Raw genomic sequence first — 27,339 nt, forward strand, 5'->3', positions numbered from 1 at the left:
GCCCGGGGCGCCCCGCACCGCAGCGGCCGGAGCCGGCCCGGATCCAGCTCTGACGGTAACGGGGGGCCGGCGGCGGCGGGCACCGGGGAGGGGGGGGGTTACCGGCGCGGGGCGGGGGGGGCGCGTGGGACCGGGGGGCTCCGGCTCCCGGGGCGCATCGGGAGGCGGCGCCGCCGCAGCGCGGTGCCCGGCGGTGCCCGGCGGTGCCCGGCTCTCCTTGGCCGCGCAGCCGCGGGGAAGGCACCGGCGGGCGCGGAGCCGCCGCCACCGGCTGGGGACCGGCTCGCCCGTCGCTACCGGAGAGGAACGGGAACAACTTCTTTTTTTTTTTTTTCCTTATTTTTAATTTTTTTAATGGCTTTTTGGGTCGCCTGAGTCGTTAAGTGGAAATAAAATATCCCCGGGTGCCTCCAGGAGGAAAGCTGAGACACTTCCAGCGTGAGCCGTCCGTGGGCTGCGGCTGCCCCTTTTCGCCTGGAAAAAAAGGGGTTTTTCTCCTCCAACCGGGGCAGGGAGGCGGCGGGGGACACCGGAGCGGGCGGTGGCCGAGCCAGGCCCCCCGCCATGGACCCCGCGCTGGTGTGGATACCGCCGGTCACAAAGGAGAGGAGAGAGGAGGACCCACCCTGCGATGGTTTATCGAGCAGCCCCGCCGCCTCCCGCGGCACCGGGCAGGGCTGGTGCGGGAGGAACGCATCTCCCGAGCCGCTGCGGAGGGAGCAGCCCCGGGCCACCGTCTGCACCGTCGCCGCTGGGAATAACGATTCACCGGGGACGAGGCGTCGTGGTCGGGGCTGCGACCCGCCCCTCTGCTCGGCCCCCGACGGACCATGGCGTGGGCCCGGTGCCGGTGGCTCAGCCCCAGCATCCCGGTCCGGCTCTGGGGAGAGCCCCGCGATCGTGGGAACGGAATGGCCGGAGAGGCAGGGCCTGCACACCGGCGAGCGGGGCTGGGAGAGCCGGCGGCGGCTCGGCTCGGCACGGCACAGCCGCGCTGGGTGAAACCCCTGCACCGGGTGAAGAACCGTGGCGTGGCTCCGGCCCTGCAGGTTGATTTCCGAGGAGAGACAGCAGCGAAGTTTTACAGCCGCGCTCGGTGTTTTCCGCGGGATGGATTTGCGTGGCACCGGGCAGCGGGGGTTCGCCCGGCTCTGGGGGATGGGGCGCGGGTGTCTCCATAGGGAGTTTTTGGATCTATGTGTCTATACGTGTGTGTGTGCATCCTCCTGCAAGGGCTGCTGCCGCTCGGAGGCTGCGGGCAGCTTGCCCGGTGGGCAACGTGCTGTTGTGGAGGGCGGCATGCGCCGGGCGCGTGGCCGTGGGGCTCTGCGGGCGTGCGGGGCAGAGCTGCGTGGCCCCTCTCTCGGTTAGCAGCGTCCCGTGTCTTGCTCGGGGTGATTTTGTGGGATTTGGCAGTTTTATACCTCCCCATGGCCCTGCGGTAGGGTTTTACCGGCCGGTGCAGGTTGGCACCGCTCCGGCAGGACCCCGGTGGGCAAAGCCTTCGCACATGGGTGCTCGTGCGGGGGGGTGAGGTGGGAAACATCCCTGGCAGAGGCCACCCAGCGTCCCAGCCCCTCGGGAGGGACATTTCTTATTAAGGATGTGTAAAACTTTCAGGAGGGGATTTTCAGGTGCCAGCGGCAGTGCCAGGGCGAGCAATGTGCCGTGGGTCGGGCGGCCTCGAAGCCGTAGTGGCAGGAGAGGGAGGCTCTCGCCGCGGTGCCTTGTTCTGACCTTGTGTGTAGAGCAGGGGGAGAGAAAGCCGCTCCCCGGCTGCGGGAGCCTGGCTTGTTTTCCCAGCTCTAGGAGCAGCTTTCCTGCCGGCTGAGTGGGTCGGTACCGGTGGGGCACGTCCTGGGTGCCAGAGCAGCGCCGGCGGCGAGACGGGCCCCGTTTCAATACCATTAAAAATTGAAATATCTCGGTGTGAATGTTCATCCCCAGGCTGGAGCGGAGAAGCCCACGGAGGGAGCAGGCGGTGTGGCTGCTGCCGTGCCGTGCCCTGGGCACAGAGCCCCTCCGGGGAGGCCACGTCGCCCCATTTTTGATGCCCCTCTGGTTTATGTGGCTTATTGGAGCCCGAAACCCGCGTCCGCCCCTGCGCAGGCTGCCGAGGAGCCTGTTCTCTCCCTGGGCTCTTTTTTATCGCAGGCTGCTGCCCTGCCTGGGGAAGGGCTCCGGCTCCCGGGGCCGAGGGTCTCCCACGACCCCATGGCGGTGGTCTGCACCCAGCATGGTGCCCGCTGCTGTCCCTGAGCTGCCACCACGCTCCCCGCTGTGCCTGCAGGGTCGGTGCCGGGCGTTCGCACCCCCCTGCCAGGCGACAAAGGGGTTTTGGCTTGCAGCGGGGTTTCCTGCGTGGCCTGAACTTGTGCGGGGCAAATCTGCGGTGAAGATGCTCCCCTCCCGGGCCTGATCCTGGCCCTGGCACAGGGAACTACGGCCGCCTCGGTGTGTGGTGGGATGGCTCCCACCCTGCCATCCTCCTGCTGTCGGGGTGCCGAGGGCAGGGCTGCGGGGGCGATGGGGTTGGTGGCCCCGCGGCTCCTGTTGGCGACAGAGCAGGACATCCTTTCCTGGCAGGACCAGGCGCTTTGCTGGTGGATCCTCGGTTTGGGGGGGGTCCGTGCGCGGTGCCCCCCAGGCTGGCGGGTGGCACCCGCGGGGATGCTGCAGCTGCCGGGACCCCCACCCCCGCCTCCCTCCCCGCCGGCATCTGTGCGCCGCATGGCCGGGCGCACGCAGGCAAAAATAAGACATTTCTCCTTTCTCTCCTGCCTGCGCATTCCTCAAAAAGCTAATATTCATGGAAGGTAATTCAATCAACCCGCGATGCCTATCAGCTAATGCAGCAGAGCTGGCGCAGGGGTGAGAATGGGAGCCAGGAACACAAAAGCCCTGTTTTATTACCTCCTGCTTGCCTGAGAATTGCTTTTCTCCCTCGAGTGAGCCGGCTAAAGCTGGCTTTATTATGTTAACCTATTTGCGTGTCAAGAGCTATTGTGCCTCTCTTTATCTGTGTTTGTATTTGCTCGATGCGGGGGAATAAAAGGACGAGGCGAAAATGGATGGCTGGTCAGTGCTTTGCACTCTGGGGGCACTGATTGGTTGCTAAGTGATTTGCATCCCCGGTAATCGCTTTTATCTCGGAAGGATGTCGTGTATAATTATAAGCCTACTGACATCTTTTGAAATCTGCCTAATGGGTGTTTTTAATTTACATGGGAAGCAGGGGCTATTTGTGTTGCTCTGATTACAGGTTGTGCCGAGTATATGGCTTAAAATATAGATATTTCCATAGGCGTGGGGGACTGTGAGGGATGAGGCTGTGGTTTTTGGCGAGTCCCTGCTCTCCCAGGGCCCGCTGGAAGAGCAGAAGTCACCGTGCGTGAGTTTGGGGGGTAACCTCTGCGGTGCTGCCCGACTGCGTGCTCAGCCCGTGCATCGCCCGCCCCTATAGCCGTGCCTATAGCCAGCCAGTGACATAAAACAGGAGGTGGGCTCGTGGCCACTGCGAGCCGGACCCTGGCTGTTTGCCCCCAGGAGCTCCCCTCCGCAGCCAGGGATGAGGCACGGGAGGGGCCGTGCCACCGAGCCCCCGCTCCGGGCATCGGTGCCAGCGTGGGGATGATGGTGCTGGTCCAGCGGGCTGGGGAGCTCTGCCGGGGGGGTCCCCCAGGCTCTGCGGTTCCCCGCTCAGCCCCCCATGCAGGGAGAGCTGGGTGCCTCGCTGGGCAGGGGGGGTGAATATTTAACCGGTGCCCGGTGCTCTGAGCCCCGCCGAGGCACGGTTCTCAGGAGCCGTGTGATCCTGCGCGTTCGTTACAGCTGCAGCTGGTAGGTTTGCACGGCCGCGGCAGATAAATCTCACGATCCTCTGCCCTCCCACTGCTGGCACCGGGGGCACCCCAGAACCTGCTGAGGCGTTAGTGGGGTTTGGGGTGTGCTCCTGGTGCTGGGGGCATTGGAAGTGCTGCGAGCGCATCTCTCGGGACGTGGGTGCTCCGAGACCACCCCGGGTGTGCTGCTGGTGTTGGGGGCATGGGCAGTGCCATGGGGGCATCTCTCAGGTGGGCAGTGGGACGTGGGTGCTCCGAGACCACCCCGGGTGTGCTCCTGGTGTTGGGGGCATGGGCAGTGCCGTGGGGGCATCTCTCGGGCAGGCAGCGGGACGTGGGTGCTCCGAGACCACCCCGGGTGTGCTCGGGCACTGAGGGACCCCAGAGCATGGTGCCATGCCCACGGTGCGCTCGGCTTTCCTGCTTTCCACCTCCGTGCTGGTAAATCCTCGTGGTGCCGTAGGGGCTGTGGGGAAGGGTGGGGGTCTGAGGTGGAGGTCGGGGTGTCGGGGTCCCTCCTGGGGCTCCGTGTGCTGGGGCTGGGGCATCTCTCAAACACGCAGAGGTCCTGGCGCGAGGTGGGTGCGTGGGATGGGCGCAGGGGCTGGGCTCCCTCTGCGGCGGGTGCTGCGCTGGGTGAGGGTGCAGGGCAGGTCCTGGGGGCAGGTTACCCGTGCGGGCAGCTCGGGCCGGCTGCCTTCCTCTTCCTCCTCTGGAAAATGCCACACGTGAGCTGGGAGCACGCCCAAGCGCACGCCCCGGCTCCCTCCGGCCCCACGCGAGGTGACCCCATGGGTTTGCAGGGCTGAGGTGTGGTTTCATGGCACCGTGCCGTGCTGGGCCAGTGGGAAACGTGGGTCCTGGCAAGAGGCAATGGGGTGGGGGCGAGCGCTGGACCCCCCTGCACCCTCCCGCGCGGGCAGCCCCGTCCATCGTCCGGGCTGGCGAGCGGCGGGCGCCGCTATTTATGGCTGACTGTAAACAAACTCCCAATGAAAGAAAGTTAATGACCTGAGACTGACGGGAGCCTGCTGGGAATTTTTATAGCCCCCGGGACTCCTTTCGCTAAAGAGAGGATACATCAGCGCTTTAACCCCAAGCGTGCGGTGCGGGGGCCGGGGGACAGCCGCAATGGGGGGGGCATCTGTAGGGGCTGGCCCTGGGTGAGGAGGGGGGTTCTGGTGGGGGGACCCCGCTCCCAACCCTCTCCCCGTCCCCCTGCGTGGGTCTGGGGTGCGCAGCCCCCTCCTTGCCCTGGCAAAGTCAGGTGTGTCCCAGGGCCGGGGTGGCTTTTGCCACCTGCCTCTTGGAGGTCACCTGTGCCGTGCTGCGGGCTGGAGCGAGGGCTGGCACACTGATAAACCCTGCGGCGGAGAGGGGTCAATGTCGGGGATAAATATCCATATTGCTTTTGAGTTCAGCCCTGGTTGCATGACCAGGGCGCCGTGGGGGGGACGGGGAGGCTGAGGCGTGGGGTGCCGCGCCGTCCCGCTGCCCTGCCTGCTCCTGTCGCCTTTGACGCCGCGTCCTGGCTAATTGCGGGGTGTGAATGCCACGGTCGGTGCTCTCGGGGGGCGGGATGGCGAGCGCGGCGCGGGGCACCCCGCCTGCTCCCTTCGCCGCCGCCTCCCTCTGCGCGTGACGCTTGATTTACCGAGGAGAGCTGGCAGTTAAACCTGACAAATTGAAGGCGGTTTTAAGTGGTTCAGGTTAATTAATAGTCAGGGAAATATCAATTTTTTAAGGGATGCTCTTGGCTGGCGGGGAGAACTGCGGCTTGACTTTCCCCTTGGCAGGTAGCGCCGTCTGCGGAGCCGCGCTCGGTGGCATCGCTCTGAGGTTTCTGACCCCCAACCTTGTGTTTCTGCTTAAATCTCCCACCCCGCGTGGCTGGTGCTGAGGGAGGTGCCGGGACGGGGAGGGATGGGGCCACCCTACATGACCCAGGTGCTCACGTCTGCCGTGGGAACACCGTCCAGGGCTCGGATTGTAAAAAAAGGGTAAAGAAAGAAGCTTAAACTTCCCTGTGAGAAGGTGGAAAAGCAGCGGCGAGGGGTCTGTGGGTGTGTGCAGCAGCGTCCCAGCCGTAGGTGACGACGGCGCGATGGGACGGGGATGGGAGCAGCGTCTGCGGCGGTCTCGGTGCAGCAGGGCAGGGGTGGGCACCCCTGGGCTCTCGCTTGGGGCCGTGTCCCCGGCTGGGTCCCCCCCCTCATGCTCCATCTCTCTCGGTGTAGACCGGGATGCGGGTGGAAGTGGTGGTGTTTCAGCAGCCCCTAATGCTTGGGGATATGAGAGATGAAGGTTAGTGCCCATTTTTTAACTCAATAAAGGGGAAGACAAGCTGGAGTCTGCAGTCCAGAGATATAATTAGTTCGCAGCAGTGGTGCTTTCTTGATTTAGCTTCAGAGAGCAGAACAAGACAAGGATGTTATACCCAATTAGCAATAACATACAGGCTGAGCCGCGCTAGGTGAGATAACAAGCCCGTTTTATAGCTCTTCTTTACGGACTTTTCTTTTGGAAAGCAGGGGAAGGAGGAGAGGGACCGAGTCTTTATTTCTTGTCGTCCGGGAGCAATCGTTAGTGAGCTCAGGAAGCCCAAAGCCGAGCGATGCGTTGGCCAAGAGAGATGATTAAAAAAAAAAATGGAAAGCTGAAGCAGGCTGGAGCTGGGCGGGTGCCGGCTGCGTCCCACAAGGACACGGGCAAGGGCCACCCACGCGCCGTGGATGTGTCCTGGCTGCTGCTGCGAGGGTTTGTGGCACGTGGACCAGCAGTGCTGCCAGCAGCCCGGCTGTGCCCTGAGCAGTGTACCCCGGCGGGCACCCTGACCCTGGGGACCCCAGACCCTGGTCCCCAGCGAGGTGACCCTGAGCCGTGTCCCTGGTGGGCACCCCGGTCCCCAGCGAGGTGACCCTGAGCCGTGTCCCCAGCGGGCACCCTGGTCCCCAGCGAGGTGACCCTGAGCTGTGTCCCTGGTGGGCACCCTGGTCCCCAGGGAGGTGACCCTGAGCCGGGTCCCCAGCGGGCACCCTGGTCCCCAGCGAGGTGACCCTGAGCCGGGTCCCCAGCGGGCACCCCAGTCCCCAGCGAGGTGACCCTGAGCTGTGTCCCCAGCGGGCACCCCGGTCCCCAGCAAGGTGACCCTGAGCCGTGTCCCCAGTGAGGTGACCCTGAGCCATGTCCCTGGTGGGCATCCTGGTCCCCCAGCGAGGTGACCCTGAGCCGTGTCCCCAGCGGGCACCCCGGTCCCCAGCGAGGTGACCCCTGGCCACGTCCCCTGCACAGCCCCGCTCGGATGCCAGCCGCCCGCCGTCTGCCAGCGCCGCGTCCCCAATTTACGTTGCAGATCGATGGCCATTGATTTTTCCTCCCGTGTAAACCTGGACGGGTCGGGGCTGGGGAGGGCTTTTGTGCGTGTCTGGCTCCGGCTCTCCCGCGGCCGCTGTCGGAGCGTCCCACGCTGTCCCCGCAGCCCACCCACCCTCCTGCCAGCCTCTGTGCAGCGGTGAAACTCAAGGACATCCAAAAAACCAGCCTTGGATAAAGTCTGGAGAACTCAGGTTTCATTAATCAGCTTTTAATAATGGACTCTGCTGTGGGGGGGTCGTTTGCAGGCTGCTCGCCCCTCTCCTTGCCCCCCACCCCGTCCTGGGGCGCCCGGTGAGGACGTGGCTGTGGGAGCTGGCGGGGACCCGGCTGCATTTGGGTCACCCGTGGGAGCAGGGTGGCCCAGTGCTTCCCTCTGGGGACACCCCTGCCCCAGAGGGGTCTCAGGGTGGGGGACATTCTCCCTCCTGGTGTCGTCCCCCCCTGCAGCCACCCGTCTCCCATGGGGCAGAGCCAGGAGCTGGGGCTGTTTGTACCCCCCAGGAGGGCAGGGGGCTGCTGTCCCCTCCCTGTCCCCTTGCCACAGAGTTACAGGCTGATGGCAGTGTCCCCCCTGGGGGGTCTCTGGCCACACAGGACCACTCAGGTCCCTCCCGCCGCACCCCCAGCCACCCTAGGGAGCATCTCCCCGTGCCCGGCTGCTGGGCACAGGGGTGGGCACAGCCTGGCTCCCGTCCCCAGAGCCGCTCTCCGGACTATTAACGCCCCACCACGATCCCCAGCTCTCGGCGTAATCATTAAGACTATTAGGAAGCGACGTTGGCTCGCGGCTGATGTCAGCCTCGCCGCTCTGCTTTGCAAACGCGCCCAATTAATGCCAATCAGGCGGGGGAGGCAGCCAGCTCCGTCCCGGCTGCTCCGGCAGCTCGTGTGCCATCCAGCTCGTACGTTCTCATACAATCACTACGAACAGCTGAGGGAAACTCCTCGTGCTTCGGTATTGTTCTCTGGGCCTTTTAATTACTCGGCGTTCAGCAGCTCCAATTTTTCTTTGGCTTTTTCTTCTTTCCCCCCACCCCGTGTTGCTTTCTCTCCCCGCGGGGACACGGTGCTGGTCCCTTTCCCCAGGGAACCCCCAAAGCTCGGGAGAAGGGGGGGAAGAGCTGGAATTACTTGACCGGGCGGTGGTATAATCCTCGTTACAAAAGTACACATCAATTATAAGAATTCCTACAGTAATCTTAGAAATCTATCTTTTCTGCTGACCCAGCTCGTTAAAGAGCACCATTCATTTCCATCTCTCCGGGTGAGGAGGGTTTAAATCTCCAGAGCTTTGTATTACAAAATAGACTCGGGGTGATGGACTCTTGATAAATATTAAAAGAAGGAAGTTTATTTTTTTTTTTCCCCCTTTTTCCTCCAGATGAAGCATAACCTAAGGAGGCGAGGGTGGGGGGCCCTGCAGTGAATAGCTTCCCCATCGGTCAGCAGGGCGATGTGGGGCCGTGCTCAATGGGTGCCTTTGAGGACCCCTCGCCCCGGGGACCCCAGCCAGCGCCGGGTGAGGAGGGAGGGAGGTTTCCCCGGGCCGCCCTGGCAAGCCCCCGAGCCTGCGCTGGACCCAGCTGCTGGCACAGCCAGGGCTTTTGTCTGCCGGCGGGGCAGCGGCCGGCCACGGGGCGAGGGACGGGCACAGAGCCCCTTTGTGTGCAGCTGCACCCCGAGGTGAGCGGGGGCGGCGGCGACGGAGCCGGCCGGGGATGCGGGGATGGGGAGTGGTACCCAGGGATGGGGAGCAGGATGCAGGGATGGGGAGCGGTACCCAGGGATGGGGAGCGGTACCCAGGGATGGGGAGCGGGATGCAGGGATGGGGAGCGGGATGCAGGGATGGTGAGTGGGATGCAGGGATGGAGAGTGGTACCCAGGGATGGGGAGCGGGATGCAGGGATGGGGAGCAATACCTGGGGAGTGGGATGTGGGGATGGGGAGCGATACCCAGGGATGGGGAGCAGGATGCAGGGATGAGAAGCAGGATGCAGGAATGGGGAGCGGGATGCAGGGATGGGGAGTGGTACCCAGGGATGGGGAGCGGGATGGGGAGTGGTACCCAGAGATGTGGAGCAGGATGCAGGGATGGGGAGTGGTACCCGGGGACGGAGAGCAGCGGCCAGCCGGGGTCGAGGGCGGCGCGGGGCGATGTGTGCGCTGCCGCGGAGGCTCTGTGCAAACACAGTAATTTGTTTTCTTTCTTGCCTCGCCTTTCAGGGTAATTGGTTGCATTTGAAGCCTTTGTGAAAGCCTTTGATTATAGTAATTTCAGCAGCGCGATCTACCCTGGATTCCTTCGTCAGATTCTTTCACAGCTCGGGCACTCGGGGCTGTAATTACCGAGCGGCACGTGCCTGGCCGCCGCGCGCGGTGCAGCCGGACGGGTGCTGGCTGGCCTGGCACCGCGGTGCTGCCGTGCTAACCGGGGGAGCCCCAGGCCCCCCCCAGGCACTGCGGGGGGCAGGTGAGCCCCCGGGCTGGGGTGCTGGGGAGCTTTGGGTCGAGTCTGTTGGGTCTCAGCTGGGGATGCGGGTGCTGCATGCGCCCAGGGGGTGGGTGCCCACGCTGTGGCACGGGGGTTTCTTTCATGGCACTTAGTTTCATGGCACTTAGTGCCCTGGTCTAGTTGCCATGGTGGTGTCAGGGCAACGGTTGGACTCGATGATCCCAGAGGGCTCTTCCAACCTCATTGATTCTGTGATTCTGTGTGATTCTTCCTCCATGGCAGGATGGCAGCAGGCTGGGGGGACATTGCATGGAGGTCCCCCACCCTCCTGGCTCAGGGACCCACCGGTGCTGCCCAGGGCTGCGGCTACCCTGGGGCACTGGGGACTCTTGGGTTTCCAGCATCATTATTAACCTGTTCGAGAGCTGTTCCCGCTCGCAGCTAAAATAGATCTTTAATCTCTGCCCAAAATAGCTCATTTGATGAGAGGCCTCCTTAAAGCTGACACATAAATTTAACCAGGCTGCCCGAGCCCTGCGCGAGGATGTCTGCAAATGCTCAGCGGCACTCGGGCCGTTTTTTTTTTAATTCCATCGTTACGGACACATCTGATACCTTATTTCTTCCATCGGGTCGGTTGTACCAGTCAGGAGGCAGTTTGTGCGTCCCCGTGCCCCCATCCCAGCCTCCCTGGCCCCACTGGCGAGCAAAAGGAGATTTAGGAGTTTGGGGTTTTTTTTATGTTGATTTTTCTGAATTTTCAGGGGTTTTTCCTCGGAGCAGAAACCTCAGCGCTGGGTGGGATGGGAGAGACCTTTCCTGGTTGCTGCCCTATGACAGCGGCAGCGAGGGGATGCTTGCCAGGTCGGAGCAGCAGCCGCCCCCCGAGACGGGGCTGAGTGGGGGGCGCAGGCAGTGCCTGGCCCCATGTCCCCACGCTGGAGGGGACCGTCCCGTCCACGTGCAGGTTGTGCTCAGGACAGGCTTGTGCCCCCGCACCCCCGTTGGGGTCTGCGCCCTCTCCTCCATGGGGTCCTCCCTGCAGGCCCCATCTCCCAGGGTGGGGGGTGATGGAGGAGCTGGGGGGCGAGGGACCCCCCGGGCGTGCAGCTGAGCGGGGTCCAGCCGCCGGGGTCGGACCCCCACGCTGAGGGCACAGCTCTGCTCGGTGCCAGCCGGGTGCTGGGCTCACCCCGGGCACGGGTCGCTCCCCCAGCCCCCCGCAGCCCCAGTGAGATCCCGAGCAGCAAAATAATCACTTCCAGCATCATTATCCGTCGCAAACCCCAGCTTCCAATTTTAATCAGAGGAGCTGGTGTTGCTTTAAGATCCGCGGGTTTTAAAGATCACAAGAGGGGTTAGAGAAAATTACCCTTGACTCTTACATGCTAATGTAATCTCTAAACCAGATCTGCAGCGCTGCAGCTAAAATTGCTTTTTAGATTAACATTTAATTATTAACAGGGCCCCCTGAAAGGCCTGGGGCTGGGAACGGGATGGAGCGGGCGCGGGGAAGGTCGCGGCGCAGCCGGGGGCACCGCGCCGTGCTTCACCCCAGCCCTCAGCACGACGAACTCTCTGCTTTATTTTATGTGGGGCTCCCCGTGATTTATGTCGGGGTGATGTTTCCCACGTCGTGGGACAGCTCCCACGCCGTCCGTCTGTCCATCTGTCACTGTCAGGAGCCTCTTGCGTCCGTCCTAGCCAGGGTGACCCGGTCACCTTGTGCCAAGCCCAGCGTGGCAGTGTGACTCAAACAGCTTTGCAGCATCCCTGTTCCTGCCCCTCTTCCCCTCCCAACCCCAAAAACTCCCTTTTTAGGGGCTTGCACCCCGGGCGGCCCCGCCAGCGCCCGGGGAAGGGTGCGCACGCGTCGCACCGGAGCCCGGGCGGTGACCGAGACCTTGGCCCTCGCTTTGCCCAGCGCGGGGGCAGCCCCTGCCCTCCCCTCCACCTTGCACCCACCCACTCCAGGCTGAGAATTTAAAAGTTCCCCTTTTTTTTCCCCCTCCTCCTCCCATCACATTTTCTTTTATCTAAATCCTCGCCCGCGAAAGCCTCTATCGACAGCTGCGCCGGCCTTATCTCGCCGGAGGGACCTTCGCGGGGCTCTCGGAGGAGATAAGCCCGACTTATCAGCCGCTGATGTCAGAGGAGGTGCCAAACCCTCCTGTCGTGGGGGCTTGAGAGGGTGGGGGGTGGTGTTTTTTTTTTATTAAAGTCACAAAGACCTTGGGCTTATAAATAGTGCGATGGAGAGACAGGGCTTCGGCGTAAGCGGGGTGGGAAGGAGCGGTCGGAGAGGGGCTGGGGAAGGGTGGAGGGGGTGATGGCAGGGCTGGGGAGCGGTGCCGTGGGGTGCGGGCTTGGGGGTCCTGGGGGACCCTGCTCTGGGTGTCCCCAAGGGACCCCGCTCTGGGTGTCCCCAAGGGACCCTTCTCCTGGTGTCCCCAAGGGACCCTGCTCTGGGTGACCCCAAGGGACCCTTCTCCTGGTGTCCCCAAGGGACCCCACTCCTGGTGACCCCAAGGGACCCTTCTCCTGGTGTCCCCAAGGGACCCTGCCCCTGGTGTCCCCAAGGGACCCCATTCCTGGTGACCCCAAGGGACCCCACTCCTGGTGTCCTCAAAGGACCCCACTGCTGCATCCCTGAGGGACCCTGCTCCTGGCATCCCCGAGCGCGGGACGCTCTCCCCCGTGCCGCGGTGCCGGTGGTGGTGGGGCCGTCGGCGTGGGCTGGGCAGAGGCCGTGCAGGCTCGGGGCGGTTTGGCAAAAAACTGCTGAGTGTTGTGTTTGCTCAGGAAAGAGCCAGAGCAGCTGGGCCTAAATCGGATCCTGCTGATGGGAATTAGTTCAGATGCAGATGGAGCTAACTAAGCCGGCGCTAAGCGTCCGCGCAGCCCAGCGCCCGAGTCCCGTCAGCTGATTCAGGGGCTTTTCTGAGCGGCATTAACGAAATGCCACCGCGGCACTAACGAAATGCCACCGCGGCACAGATGCCCCTTGTGCCGGGCTGCCCACGCGCTCGCCCACGGGTGCTTTAGGGGGCTCGGGGCACCCGGCAGGGACCTGACGTGTCCGGCAGCGCCACGAGCTGCCCATGAAGCCCGTGCCCAGGGTGCAGGGACAGGGACACGGGGGCAGCGTCCCTGTGCCTGGGGTGCAGGGACGGGGACACGGGGGCAGCGTCCCTGTGCCCAGGGTGCGGGGACATGGACATGGAGGCAGCATCCCTGTGCCTGGGGTGCGGGGACAGGGACATGGGGGCAGCGTCACATGCCCAGGGTGTTGGGACAGGGACACGGGGGCAGCGTCCCTGTGCCCAGGGTGTGGGGACAGGGACACAGGGGCAGCGTCCTGGCCTCGCTGCAGGGGAGGAGGTGACGCCTGCCCGCTAATCGGCCAGATGGTGACAGCCCGTGGGATGCTGGCCCCGAGGTCACCGCGTAGGTGTGAGGCTCAGGTAGGGCAGGAGCCGGTGCCCCGCGTGGCCCTGGGCACCCAGAGCCGGGGCCACCAGCGGGGACGGGGACGGCGGGGACCGGGCGAGCTCCCCGGCAGTCAAGTGTGTTCAGGCTCCGAACAAGCAGCACTTCATTCTCTTTTCAAACCGTATAATTTCTGCCTGATTGTAATGGCATATTTTAAAATTACCAGAAATCGAAGCCAGAAAATGGATCCGGCTGCTTTTACGGCGAGCCGCGTTAACAAAGGATGTGGAACGCGTGAAATAAAAACACCTCCCTGCCCCCCCCGCCTCCTTTTTTTTTTTTTTAAGACAGTAATAGGAGAAAATTGGTTTTGAAACTGAATAAAAGTCCCTTTCAGAGGAAATCATTTCTTTCAGGGTACCTTTGCTGAAAGTAAAATAGTGAATAATGAAAGGTGGTTACGTGATTGTCTTTCATTTAGGGAGCGCGAGGACAGATGGAATCTGGGAGAAACGCGCGGTTGGAATAATTGCATGGTAACAAGGCGCTTGTTGGGAAATTAGGAGCTTAAGAAAGTAGTGAAAAAGGCTTTTACTCATGAATGCTTCATTATTAGGAGAAAACAGCACAATTTGGGTGCTCCAGACACCTGCTCCGTGTTGCGTTCCTTCCTCCCCCCCTCCTGCTCCTCACACCTTTCCCTAACGAGGCTCTCCCTTCTCTGCCACCTGGCCACCGCTGGCCACCCAGCCCAGGGATGAGCCCAGAGCCTGGGACCCCCTGCCCCGGTGTGTTGGGACTGGCAGAGCTCGGGGAGCGGCCGGCCGTGCTCTGCTGCCCGGCGGGTGACGGGCACAGGCTCTGCCAGCGCGTGCCCGAGGCCACCGCAGAGCTCCCCTGCACGCTTGGCACCGCTCGCCAGCGCCGGGGCGTGCGGGGAGCGTCCCGTCGGCCGGGTGGCTGCAGGAGGAGATGGCTCCCCGCGATGAAGTGATGGACCCAGCCATGCCACCCAGCTGTGACACCCAGATGTGACCTCCAGTCGTGCCATCCAGCCGTGACCCCCAGCCGTGACCCTCAGCCATGACCCCCAGCCGTGACACCCAGCCGTGACACCCTACCCTGCCATCCAGCTGTGACACCCAGATGTGACCCCCAGCCATGCCATCCAGCCGTGCCACCCAGCTGTGCCATCCAGATGTGACACCCAGCCGTGACACCCCACCCTGCCATCCAGCCGTGCCATCCAGCCACCAGCAAACCTCCAGCCGGCAGAGCGCTGGCTCAGGACCTACGGACGCCCTGGCCCTGCCCCGCTCCCGGCGGGGAGGGCGAAAGCTTTGCAGGAAGCTCAAATCACCCCCGAGACCTATTTATTTTCTATACACTCATATTTATTTCAGGCTTTCAGCATTATTTACCTCCGGAGGAGCAAAGGGCTCGGGGCACCGCGTGTGCCCACGGTGGCACCGGGAGCTCCTCGCCCGGGGAGCGGCTGGGTGGGCGGGCGGGTGGCAGCAGCGGGGCAGGACCCCCCCCCTTACCAGTGTGTCCTCTCTCGTAGGGCACGGGGCGGCGCGGGGCGCCCGCAGGCCCCCACCATGCTGGCCTGTCTGCAGAGGACCCAGAACCCCCCAGCCCAGCACCTCGCCTGCCCCAACAAGGCGCTGGAGCCGCGCAAGTGTGAGTACCCGGGGGGGGCTGTGCTCCCGCTTTGATGCCGCTTCTCTGATTGAAAAAGACATTTATTTAACCGATAATTAAAAAGAGAAGCGGGGAGGGAGGGGGGGGAGGAAGGAGACAAGATAAGCAAATTAAATTGGGTCGCTCTGGTTGATAAGGCGAACTTGGGAGGACGCTGCGGAGTGTCTGGGAGGACGCTGCCGTCCCCTCCCTGCGCCCCCCAGCCCGTGCCCCCCGAGTCGCCGTCCCCGCTGCGCCGCAGCTCGCCCTCCCCGGGAGCTGGCCTTGCAGATAAGCTGTAAACTAGTTACATTAAAATGGGATCCAAAAGGTCACTCCAGTAAAGCACCTGTCTCTCCCAGCCTTTGTCTCTCAATCCAAACCATGATTAAATGTATATTTAATGAGCCTGCTTTAGGCAGGCGTGTTTGACCTCCCCGGCTGGCAAAGACGCATTAAGATTCTCGAGTGATGAATGTGTGTTTTACAGAGGGGAGGGGATATTTTTCTGCTGGTCTCAGTTGGATTTTTAAACGTCGCTGGCTGGAGACAAATCAGCTGCTCGAGCTCTGCCCGTTGGGCTGTGCCAGCGCCCGGGCGTTGGTTTAATGACCTGTTTAGATGGTTTTTTTTCCCCTCTACCTGGGCATCCCGATGCAGCTGGGTGCGGGGTTTGGGTGATGCCTGGCCACCCCGGGGCCACCCGGCATCGCTGCGGGGAGCGGGTCACCCAGGCCAGAGGCGGGGTGATGGGCACCCACGCGTCCCAGCATCACAGGCAGGGGAAGCACTTGTGTGTGCATCAGCAGCCGGGCAGGATCGGTGCCCCCGAGGCGTTTGCACCCATCGGGGTGTCAGCTCTGGGGGGTCTCGGGTGTGCAAAGCGGGTGGGTGGGTGCGTGGAGCCCCGGGTGGTTGCGCTGCGTCAGAGCTCGCCGTGCGCTCGCGTCTCCTTCTTAGCGTCTGGGAGGAAAACGGGTGTTGCTCGTGTAAAATTATTCCTGATCTGTCATGCCCGAGCAGCACGGGGCTGGCGCAGGGGTCCGGCTCCCGGGGGCTGATGAGCTCAGCCGTGCCCGCACGGCCCCAGACCTGCGGGTGGGCTGAGCCTGGCACGGGGGGTCTGGAGACGTAACGGTGGCTCAGAGCCGGGCACCGGCTCAGCCCGCGGCGATGCTGAGGGGCAGCACCCCAGGGACGAGACCCAGGAGCACCCTCCTGCCAGGGGGTTGATTCCCACCCCACAAGGTTTGGGGAGTGGGAGCCCATACGTGGTGTCACCCCACAGCAAGGCACCCATCAGCGCGGAGAGCCGCTCGTGGGTGCAGCCACCCGCGTCCCGGGAAGGGTCCCCAGCCCTGGGGTGCCGGGGGGGTCCCTGAGCTATGCCAGCAGGAGGAGGGCAGGGGTGACGTTAAGTTGCAGGTGACACCAGCTGGGTGGGAACACGATTCCCCCGTGTTTATTTCTGGCCCCCGCGGTGAGCGCGGCGCAGAGGGGCCGAGCATCCCGCCGCCTCCTGAACGCCCGCGTCGGTAATCGACAAAGAGAGCGTCCTCTTAAAACAAGGCACAATTTAGAAGTGCCTCTGATTACTTAATTTGCTCCTGAGTATCTCAGTAATTATCTTTATGGGTCTTATTTCTGTCCTCTGGCATCGTTTCTGTCGATATTAAATGAGTCTGGCTCTCGGCACATTGGCCGTCTGGCCCGGAACCGCTGTGAAATCCTATTATCCTGCCCGCGCCGCTGATTAATTTTTATATTAATTTCACGTAAAAGGTGAGCTGACTAATTTTCCTACCTGTGTGGGGAGCTGGCGGCTCCTTCGCCCCCCAGTCCTGCCCCTTGGCTCTCCTCCTAATTACTGTCCCCCCGACTCGGTGCCTCCCACGAAATCCATTCCGCTGGATGCTGTAGGTGGCTTCGCCGCGGTGCTCGCCGCTCATGGCAGCATCCAGTTCCTCTCACCGGTAATCCCGGGGCTGCACCGCGGGCACCGGCCCGGCATGGTGCCATCGCATCCTCGAGGAGCCCTGCCAGCCACCAGCCCGGGAGCAGGAGCCTGCGGAGCAGCAGCATCCTCAGGAAAATATCACGTCCAATTAACTCCGGCAGCCTGGTCCCTTTTGATTTTGTTCTGTGCGCGTTACAGGAATCCTGGGCTTTATTTAAATTATAAATCAAATAATACCCCTCTCGGCTTGGCCAAACTCTTTGCTGCGGTGCCTTATATTTAATTAACCGTTCCTTTCTCCGTGCCCTGCTCTGCCAGCAGCCCGGTGCTGGGGTGCGGGGTGCTCCCGTATCGGGGTGGGATCCGTGCGGGGCTGGGGGCGGTGGGGACCTGCCCGAGCTCCCTCCCTGCCAATGTTTGAGCATCGTCACCTCCCACCATGCCCATCCTGCTGCCCTCGTGCCCGGGGGACCTCGCACCTCGGCCCCGCGGGGACGCTGGCAGAAATGGCTCTCAGGGGGTGGCGTAGCCCTGCGCCAGGCCCCGGCTGGGTCATTAAAAGGCTAATTAGAGGCATTGGCCGGGGCTCGGAGAGCAGCAAAGCACCGGGGACCCAGCTCCGGGGTCGCCCACACCTCTCCCCGCTCGCCGTGGGGACTCTCATCGGTGATAAAACTGTTTAATTGCGTGCGGGATGAGGCCCCGTTTAACGGCTTCTCGTTACCCCATTCTCCTTATTCCGAGAGCGTTTTCATTAAAGGAGCCGCAGCGAGGCTCTGCTTTCGTACACACCCATAAAATATCATTTTAATTTCATGAGGGGGTTACACATGAGTGAAATAAGATTAATTCTTTCATTTTCAGTTTCTGGAAGGGATCGGTTAATGATGGTTCTTGTGTATTTATATACGTGCCATAAAAAGGGAGTTCAATTAACCGCCGGGCCCAAAATGTGCTGTTGACTTGCACTTTCCCTGCCAGGAAACGCTGCAGAAACACTTTGCGATCGGTCACGTGCGCGGTGGGAGATGGATGGGCGAGGGGGGGCCTCGCCGGGGGGGTCAGAGCCCCCGTCTCTGGGGTTGGTTTGTGTCTGAGCTCCCCAGGACCGCGCCGGGATGGAGCAGGTTCCTGGGTGCTGGTGGGGCTGCAGACACCCCCCCACCGGGGGTGCCCACCCTGCTCCCCTCAGCAGGGACAGCGCTGCCACGCTCGCCGTGCAAGGCCCCATGTCTTAAAATTAATCAAACGCTAATTTATTGTCGATGACGGAGCTGCGGGGTGGGGTCCCTCCCGGTCCTGGGGTCCCGTTGGCCAGTGGCGTGGTGGGATGGCACGAGGGTGGCACCGGGGCATCCTGGCCCTCCCGGCGTGCCTCCTGCCCGCGCCGCGGTGGCACGGTACGCGGTGGCACGGCGGCGCCGGTACCTCGTGGAGGAGACAAATGGGAAGTGACACGTGTGTGTGTAGACGGGTATTTGCGGTGACGCTTTGACTGCAGATAATAAAGTGCTCGCCCCAGGGTGATCCAATCCAGCAGCCGCCTCGGCAGAGCCGCGCGCCGGCGAGGGGGGAGAGGGAAGGGGAGGCGAAAAGGCCCGTCTGAAACGACATGTCAGCCTAAAAAAGGGACCGTGTTAACGGATGGATATCTGGGGCCGGCGCTTCCCTTTGTGCTTTGTCATGAATTCTGTTGTCTTTGCAGATCCCGGCGCTGCGCGGGGTTGGCCGCCCGCGGCCGGGCAGACGATCGCTCCCGCTGTTGTCTCTGCGCTCGGGTTTAATTTAAGCCCCCCAAGCCGGGGCGCGTTTGTGTCAGCTCCTCGCGCCGAGGATGCTCTGCCCGAGGATGCTTCTGTGCTGGCTCGGGGCCGGGGGCCGGGGCGCAGGGGGTCCTGCCGTGGGGGTGTTGCAACGGGGAGGGGGGTTCTGCTATTGGGGTCCTGCTATGGGGGTGCTGCAGTGGGGGTTCTGCTGTGGGGGTGCTGCAATGGGGGTGCTGCAATGGGGGTTCTGCTATGGGGGTGCTGCAATGGGGGTTCTGCAATGGGGGTCCTGTGATGGGGGTTCTGCAATGGGGGTCCTGCTATGGGGGTGCTGCTATGGGGGTCTTTCTATGGGGGTTCTGAAATGGGGGGTTCTACTATGGGGGTCCCGTGATGGGGGTGCTGCTATGGGGGTCCTGCTATGGGGGTTCTGCAATGGGGGTTCTGCTATGAGGGTCCTGTGATGGGGGTCCTGTGATGTGGGTTCTGAAATGGGGGTCCTGCTATGGGGGTTCTGTGATGGGGGGTTCTGCTATGGGGGTTTGGTAATGGGGGGTCCTGCTATGGGGGTGCTGCAATGGGGGTCCTGCAATGGGGGGTCTGCTATGGGGGTTCTGCTATGGGGGTCTGGCAATGGGGGTCCTGCTATGGGGGTTCTGCAGTGGGGGTCCTGCAGTGGGGTCCCGTGATGGGGGTGCTGCAGCGGGGACGCAGCGTTCCTGGGGGCAGCGGCAGTGCTGCCGAGGGTGCCGGCCGTGGGTGGCTGCCGTCCCTGCCCGGGCTGTGCTCACGGGGGGGGGCCGGGGACCGCGGCAGCACACAGGTCCCCCCCCCCGGCCACATCCACCTCGGCGCGGTGGCCTCCGCGCCGCCCATCCTGGGGACACCGTCACCATAGAAACCGCCGCACTTCACCGGGTGGGAAAGCCGGGGCGATGTGACAGCCCAACCTGCCTGGCGCAGAGGGAGCTGGGGGGGGGCAGCGCCGGCCGCCCCCCAAAACCAGCTCAGGGGAGGCGTGGGACCCGCACCGGCTCCCACGGCCACCCTCCTGGGGCTGGGGGCTGCTCAGCCCCGTGCCCACCCATGGGTCACCCTGGCTCTGGGCAGCACAGCGTTCCCCAGCGACCCCCCCAGCTCCTCCTGGGACCCCCTGAGATTTGCCCTGCCCTTGGCAGGGGGTCACCAGCCCCAGCACCCCGGCTCTGCCCTGTGGCCCCCCGGGCGGGCAGGGGGGTCGCTGGCTTCGCCACGCAGGGCTCGGACCCAGACTCCAAGGACTTTATTGGTTTGTTAAACACACCAGGCTTTGTTTGTTTTCTTCCCAAAGTGTTTTCCAAATATTTAGCTTTCTTCCAAGTGTTTTGCAAATATTTAGGGTTTAGCTCTTCCAAAATCTGTTCTCAGTGTTCGCAGGCAGAGGAAAAGGGGATTTTTTGACGCTTTTTGAAGCTTCGAAGACACTGGGATCGCCTTGCTGCGAGGGAAGCGGGGAGCCTGGTCCCAAAGCCGGGGACGAGCTCTCAGCTCTTGCACAGTTTAATTAATTTGGGGGCTGCAGCACGATGATTTTTTTAATATCAGCCATTGGCACACCGATCACTGAGCTTTTTCCTCTGGGGCCGTGGGGGAGCGAGGCTCCAGGTGCTTCCAGCCGCGGCTTCTCCTTTGGCGGCTTCATGGAGATTTACCTCCGCGATTGCTTCTTTCATTCGTTGCAAGAGATTTTAGTGCTTTTGATGTGTAAGAATAAGGTTTGTCCCATCGTATCTCGCTCGGCGTGTCCCTGCTCAGGGCTGCGGTGCTGCCGGCACCGATCCCCTGCACATACCCCTGCGTGCACCCCGATGTCCCGCTCGTGTCCCCTTCCAGAGCGGGGCAACCGCCCGGGGAGCACAGTGTCTCCTGCAGCATCGTGGCCTGAAAATTAAAGCCATAAATTGCTGGTGTGTGAGCTCGCCCTCCTCCGGGGAGGGGGGGGCCCAGCCAAGGATGCTGCCACCAGCACCAGGCCGGGAGGCACCAGGGGCAGCCAGGCTGTGGGAGCAGTGTGGAGCATCCTTCCCGGTGCCGAGCATCCTTCCCAGTGCTGAGCATCCTTCCTGGTGCTGAGCATCCTTCCCAGTGCCGAGCATCCTTCCCAGTGCTGAGCATCCATCCCAGTGCCGAGCATCCTTCCCGGTGCCGAGCATCCTTCCCAGTGCTGAGCATTCCTTCTGGTACCCAGCATCCTTCCCAGTGCCGAGCATCCTTCCCGGTGCCGAGCATCCTTCCCAGTGCTGAGCATCCTTCCCGGTGCCGAGCATCCTTCCTGGTGCCGAGCATCCTTCCCAGTGCTGAGCAACCCTTCTGGTACCCAGCATCCTTCCTGGTCATGAACATCCCTCCTGGTACCAAGCATCCATCCCAGTGCCGAGCATCCTTCCCAGTGCTGAGCATCTTTCCTGGCGCCGTTTTGATCTCACAGCTGCCTTAACCGAGCAGACGCCGGTTGCCAGAGCCCCGATGCTGCCGCTCCTGTGCCGTCACCGGGCTCCTCGGGTGCCAAATTGTTCGCCTGACTGACAGTGGAGCAGCCCAGACAGCTCTATTATTTCTATGGGGCCTGGGCCCCACGGGCCCGCAATTTCGGTCTGCGCTATTAACCCTGCCTTGTTCTCCACTTTGTCACTGCTTTAGTGCCTTTAAAAGTGTACAGTTAAAATCAGCGTTAATTAGGGGCCCGGCAGCTGGGCTTCACCAGCGCCCATTGTGTCCCAGCAGAGCCGGGGCTGGGGGTAATTGGGGACTGTTGTGGGTTTGTGCCGGCCGAATCCTGCGTGGCACAAGCCCTGGGTCATCGGCCTCGGGTTAGCCTTGGTCTCTCGTGCTGCGGGGATGGCTGTGGTTAGCTTCCCTCCCTCCTTTCTCCCCAGCTTTCCTTCTTCCCCGGCCCCTGTGGGCTGTGACTGCAGCCAGGCTCGGCGTGGGGGACCCCAGGATGGCAGGGATGTGGGGGTGAGGGGATGTGGGGGTGAGGGGATGTGGGGGTGAGGGGATACAGGGATGTGGGGGATGCAGGGATGTGGGGATGTGGGGGTGAGGGGATGAGGGGATGTGGGGACATGGGGGATGCGGGGACATGGGGATGTGGGGACATGGGGATGTGGGGATGTGGGGATGTGGAGGTGTGGGGGTGTGGGGATGTGGGTGATGCAAGGGACATGGGGGATGCCGGCAGCAGGTGCACATGCTGGGAGTCGCTTTTTGGGGAGTCTCTCAGGGCACCCCTGTCCCCCGCCTGCCCCCCCTGCACCCGCCTCCCATCCCCGATGGACATTTCACACAGACCCGGCTGCTCCGGGCACGGCGGGGCCGGAGCTCCGTGACCCATAAACCGCGATTTATTCCGGCTCACGGCACCGTTGGGGTCCGGGATTTACATCTGTGCCTCGAACCGGGCTTGGTGGCCAATTTGCTAAAGTAAAAAGTTGTTTAGCTGGAGGCGTAATCTTATAAGCCTGTGCTGCCGTTATAATGGCTTCTCCTTTCTGCCTGGCTTTCCAATAATGCTTGGAGCAGGAGCTCGGAGTAATATAAAAAGCCATCGGATTATTACTGCGGGCGATGCATTTTCCATTTACAGTAATAAAATACTGAAGAAACAAAACAATTTAAAATTCCAATAAAATTCAAAACAAATCTTTGGCTGCTGAGCAGATTCAATTATTTAGCCGTTATTGAGTGCAGGCTGGAAAAATAGAGCAGGGCAGGGAGGGAGGGGGAGCGCGGAGCTGTGCCGGCCGCGTCCCGGGGGACCGCGGCGAGGAGGGGGCTGGCACCGGGTGCCTGGTTGGGTTTGGGGGTGGTGAGAGCTGGGGCTGCCCCAGTGCCAGCCAGGGGTCTGCGGCGCATCCCCCCAGCCCTGGTGTGGGTCAAGTTCAAGAGGAGGGGGCAGAGCCGGCGGTGAGCGGTGGGTGTTGGGGCTGCTGTGCCTGGCGGGTGATGGCGGCGGTGCAGTGGCACCTCGCCGTAATTAAAGCCCGTTAGAAAGCAGTAATTACTGCGGAGAGGGGAGCACGGGGCCGCCAGGAGATCGGGCGCTCAGTAATTTTCCTGGCGGGGGTTTGGTGCGTCACCCTGATAGGTGACAACACACCGAAGCGGTGGCTTGTCACATCCAACCCAGCTGGTGCCAAGAGGCGACAAAGGCGGCTCCCCGGGCACGCACGGGCACCGGGTGGGATGCCCACGGCCAAGCTCGGCCAACCTGGCCACAGCGGGCAGCTTGAGGGGGGTGGCACAGGGCCATCCCAAACGCGGTGCTTGGGGACAGGGTTTTGGTGCCTCGTGCTGGGGAGCTGCGGTGCCCGCAGGCGGTGCCACCTCCCTCCCTCCGGCAGTGGCCCCTTTTCCTTTATTATTTTTGCTCGGAAAGGAGCGTTTCGGTGGAGCGGGCTCATTAGGGATTCTGCAAGTGTCACCAGCTAATTAGTGTCATGTTAATTGAGTATTCACGATGCTGCCACCTCCAAGGACAGCGGTGCCGGCATGAAGGGGAATGCAGATGTGTGTGGCTGGCGGTGCCGGCAGGCTGTGCAGGGCAGCGTGCCGTGCCGTGCCATGCCGTGCCACTGGGCAGGCAGGGTCTCTCTTGCAGCCCCCAGCGCCCGCTGGCTTGCGGGGAGCCCGTGCCCAGCAGCACCAGCTCCTGCGTGGCTGCCGGTGCCACCCGGGCTCGGGGCTTTACGGTGCCCGGGACATGCCCTGTGGGGCTGGTGGTGCAGCCCAGGACACAGCGTGCCTGCACGTGTCAGGAGCTCCTGGTGCCGTCCCTCCTGTCTCCTGGCAGCGACGTTAAATCCTACTCAAAGACTCTGGTTTTAATTGGCTTAATAATACACTCGTTAATAACAACGCCTCTGTAAGACACCTGTACGCCGCGCCGGAGCATCGCACGGAGCCAGGCACCGCAGAGCGGTGTCACCACGGCGTTGGGTGCCCCTCGTGCACCCCATGGCACGGCTCTTCCGTGGTGACTTTGGTCCTGGTGGCATCAGGAGCTGCTCTGCCAGGAGCCTCCAGCATGGCCTGGCACAAGGGAAGGGTCCCTGGGAGGGCTGGGGGGTCCCAGCCCCAAACCCCCCCATTGATCATCTCTCCCTTCCAAAACCTGGCTCCGGGACCGGCCAAGTCCCCGGGCAATGCCAGGGCTTTTGGGACCCCGTCAGGAGCCAACATTGTCCCTCGTGTGCCGGCATGTGTGTGCCTGCACGCACGCGTGTGTGTGGAGGTTTTAAACACCTAATTTATTCCATCTATTAGATAGATTTTGTAGATTTAATCATTTTCACAGTTGGTGGCTCATTGGATACTCAAGATAAACTCCGAATGAAAGTATAATGGGAACGACAAATGAGTTTTCACACCAGAATGTCAGAAACTTGCTCGGGAAAGAGTTTGAAAGGAACAAAAATATATACATATATATAATTTTTTTTTCTGCAGTGGCTTTTGCTGACTCCAGTAGGTTACCACAGTTAATTTCACCAGTTTTGTTCATCTGTAAAATTGCATAAAAGTGACATTTTTGTGCTCATTATAGGAACTGCTGATTTATGGCTGGTAAATGGAATGCTTTTCCATTTTTGGTGAGGTTCTCGTAGCAGCGCAAAGCACCCATGAAATTGCTTGTATAATGTAGTTTAAATCCAATCTCGGAGAAAGATTCCCCCGTTGGGTAAAGTGACATTTCCATTCTCCACACCGAGTTTATTTTAGGCCACTTACAAGTGACTCCGTCTGCGGGAGGCGGGGGGGCAGGTTGGTGCTGTGACCTGGTTTTTGCCGGGAGCGGGTGGGTGCCGGGGGGGTGGTGGGTGCCGGGGTGCTGGGTCCCCCGATTCACCCTCTGCTTTGCTCCCGCAGGCGAGGCGGCGGCACCCATGCATTCCCCGCGCTACCCCAGCCCCGCCGAGCTGGACGCCTACGCACAGAAGGTGGCCAACAGCCCGTTGACCATCAAGATCTTCCCCACCAACATCAGGGTCCCCCAGCACAAGCACCTTAACCGGACGGTCAACGGCTACGACACCACGGGGCAGCGCTACAGCCCCTACCTGCTGCACGCCGGCGGCTACCAGGGGCTCCTGGCCATCGTCAAAGCCTCCGGCAAAAGCGTGGTGAAGAACTCGGAGGGGAAGCGGACTAAACTCTCGCCCGCCCAGGTCGGCGTCGCTCCCTACCCCGCCTCAAGCACTTTAGCTCAAGGTCCCTCCTGCGCCGGGCAGCTGAGCTACCACGGCGGCCAGAAGCAGCTGGAGGGGCCCGTGCCCCCCAACGTGACGGTGGCGGCCTCCGTGCTGCCGCTGGCGGGCCGGGCCCTGGCCCTGCCGCCCTCCAACCTGCCCTCCATCCAGAGCATCATCTACCAGATCAATCAGCAGTGCCAGGCGCAGGGCGCCCAACCGGGCTGCCCGGCCGTCGTGGCCGCCAACCCCAGCCCGGCCAAGCACGGCGCCTTCCCCGGCACCGCCGCGGCCTACGCCGGCGCCGTCCTGCCCGAGTGCCGCAAGGGCGCCGAGCTGGCGCTGGGCTCCAACGCGGCGGCGGCCCTGGGACCCAAGGCGGGCGTCTACCCCGAGGGCCTGGACTACCTGGCGTGGCAGCAGAAGCAGCAGCCGCAGCACCTGCGGGTGTACAGCGGCGGCGGTGGGGGGGCCCTCAGCAAGTCCCCTGAGAGCTGCGCGGGCGCCGCGCGGCCCTACGGCCTGGGCAGCGCGGCCGAGAAGGTCAGCTCGTCCCCCTTGAACTGCATGCACGGCAACTTCTCGGTGGGGCAGTACTTCGCCCCGCCTTGGAACAGCGTCTTGGTGACCCCCAACAGCGACTGTTACAACCCGGGGGAGCTGGGGGCCGGGCCCCGCGAGCTGGGGGTGCCCGCGGCCGAGGCGCTGCCCAGCAAGGCGCTCTGCAATACCTCCATCCTCAGCAGCAGCCTCCAGTCCCTGGAGTATCTCATCAACGACATCCACCCGCCCTGCATCAAGGAGCAGATGCTGGGCAAGGGCTACGAGACCGTGTCTGTGCCAAGGCTCTTGGACCACCAGCACGCCCACATCCGCCTGCCCGTCTACAGATAAGGCACCGACGCCGCCGTTCCCAGGGCGAGGGCTTTGGCACGAGCCGCGCTCCCCTCCGGCACCGCGCGGGCACCGGACCGTGGCGGCGAGGGCAGGGGGACGGGGAGGGGGACGTGGGGCCGGCTGCTGAAAGGGCTCCGGGGACACTGGCGTTTCACCGGGGGGTCCCCACACTGGATACCCCCGCTGGCCGCCGAGGCCGAAGGACCGCTTGTCTATATAGCTCAGAAATCATTTTATCTCCACGAATGTGAACAGGGAATCGCTATGAGTTGCTGCTATCCAGGGAGAGGAGGCTCCGCGCCGCGGGGTCCGAGCGGGGCAGAGCCCCGCGCCGCGGCCGGCCGGAGCCTCGCCGCAGGGAGCTCGCGCCTGACCTGTAGCTGAAGTCCGTAACTTGCACTGCTTTGATTAAAGCTAATAATTGGGGACAGTCTGGAGGCTATTTAAGAAAAACACTTGAAAACTTGAACGGATTTTTTTTTTTTTTAATTTCTATTTTTTTTTTTTAGTTGACTAGGCTGTACATCTACGTGTTGGCTGCTACAGAGTCTCCTCCCGCCCCTCTTCCTCCTCCTCCTCCTCTTGCCCAGCCCCGCGTTGGCCACCGGCTCCTGTTCCCACTCAAGGGGAGGTTTGGTGTCCCCCAGTGGGACCCCCAGCCCCTCTCCCACCCCACGGCACCCCAGGAGCCTGCCCGGGACTCACACTTCCAGCCTGGGTTGTTTTTTTCCCCCCCTTTACAATCAGTTCTCCCTTGGTTCTGGGTTAGAGGCGACCACGGTACCGGGGCAGTCACATACCTCCTTTTTTTCTCCTTTTTTTTTTTCCAAAAAACTTCCAAAATGCTCATTATGGTCTGTTATTCACCATGTGTAATTATGTGTTTAATAGATTTATTCATTTAAAAAAAGGCTCCGCACCACAACAAAGTGTTTTGATGTTTAAAGGAGAAAAAAAAAAAAGAACAATACCCCGCTGAAACCCAAGGTGATTGTGCTCGGCAAGAGGTACTGTATCCCTGAAAGGCCTGTTCAAGCACTAAGTGCATTTACAAATCTCTGAGAATGTTTTTTTTTTATACTAAAAATTGACCATTATATTCTACTGTGAGAAGTGCTGGCTGCACTATATTGTTTTAAAAATGAGAGAAAAAAAAAAACGAATGAAAAAAAAAACAACACAAAAGCCGCAAGACGTGTGTCCGGATGGTGTTTTTCCCAAAGTAAAACCAGGATCTCGCTGGACGTGTGCTCTGGAGTCTCTTTGCTTTGCTCTGGGTCCCCCTCCGCTCCCCACCTCCCTCCCGCCGGGTTTTAGGGCACGGAGGAACACCTATAAATAACCTGCTAACGACGCTGAGCCATTAATCCAGCCCCGGCGCCTGCCTCCGCCTCGCACCCAGCGGGGCCAAATCCCGGGGGATTAGGGCTGCGGCCCCGCGTGCACCCGCGGGGTGCTCGCCCCTCGCAGCCCCGACGGCACGGTGATGGGCGCCGGGTGCCACATCCCCACGCCGGGACCCACAACCGGTGCAGTGGTGGCATGTCCCCTGCCATCCATCTGTGGCATTTGCCACCGTCCCCCTCGGTGGGAGGGTTCCTGGTGCTGGGGCAGGTTGGGGGCTCTCCCCTAACCCAGACCACCCCCCTGCTCTGCCCCGGCAGCAGCTTCCGGGTTGCATTAGGATAATAGTATTAAATCCCAAAT

The 27,339-nt window shown here is 62.1% G+C and overlaps 1 protein-coding gene across 1 annotated transcript; it reads left to right on the forward strand.

Annotated features, from left to right (window-relative positions):
- Window positions 1–26,856, forward strand: FAM222A (family with sequence similarity 222 member A). Its single transcript, XM_068412785.1, has 3 exons — window positions 1–55; window positions 14,667–14,785; window positions 24,416–26,856. Exons 2-3 carry the CDS (start codon window positions 14,704–14,706, stop codon window positions 25,627–25,629), a joined length of 1,296 nt encoding a protein of 431 aa, XP_068268886.1. The 5' UTR covers window positions 1–55; window positions 14,667–14,703; the 3' UTR covers window positions 25,630–26,856.
- Window positions 26,857–27,339: the final 483 nt, after the last annotated feature.

Source organism: Nyctibius grandis, chromosome 14, assembly GCF_013368605.1.
Source record: "Nyctibius grandis isolate bNycGra1 chromosome 14, bNycGra1.pri, whole genome shotgun sequence".
Classification (NCBI taxonomy): Eukaryota; Metazoa; Chordata; class Aves; order Nyctibiiformes; family Nyctibiidae; genus Nyctibius; species Nyctibius grandis.

Excerpts from the sequence above, each read along its gene's own strand:
- FAM222A (XM_068412785.1), top strand. The coding sequence starts at position 14,704 with ATGCTGGCCTGTCTGCAGAGGACCCAGAACCCCCCAGCCCAGCACCTC. Across the intron at positions 14,786-24,415 it reads GGCGCTGGAGCCGCGCAAGT|GCGAGGCGGCGGCACCCATG; the intron begins GTGAGTACCCGG and ends TTGCTCCCGCAG.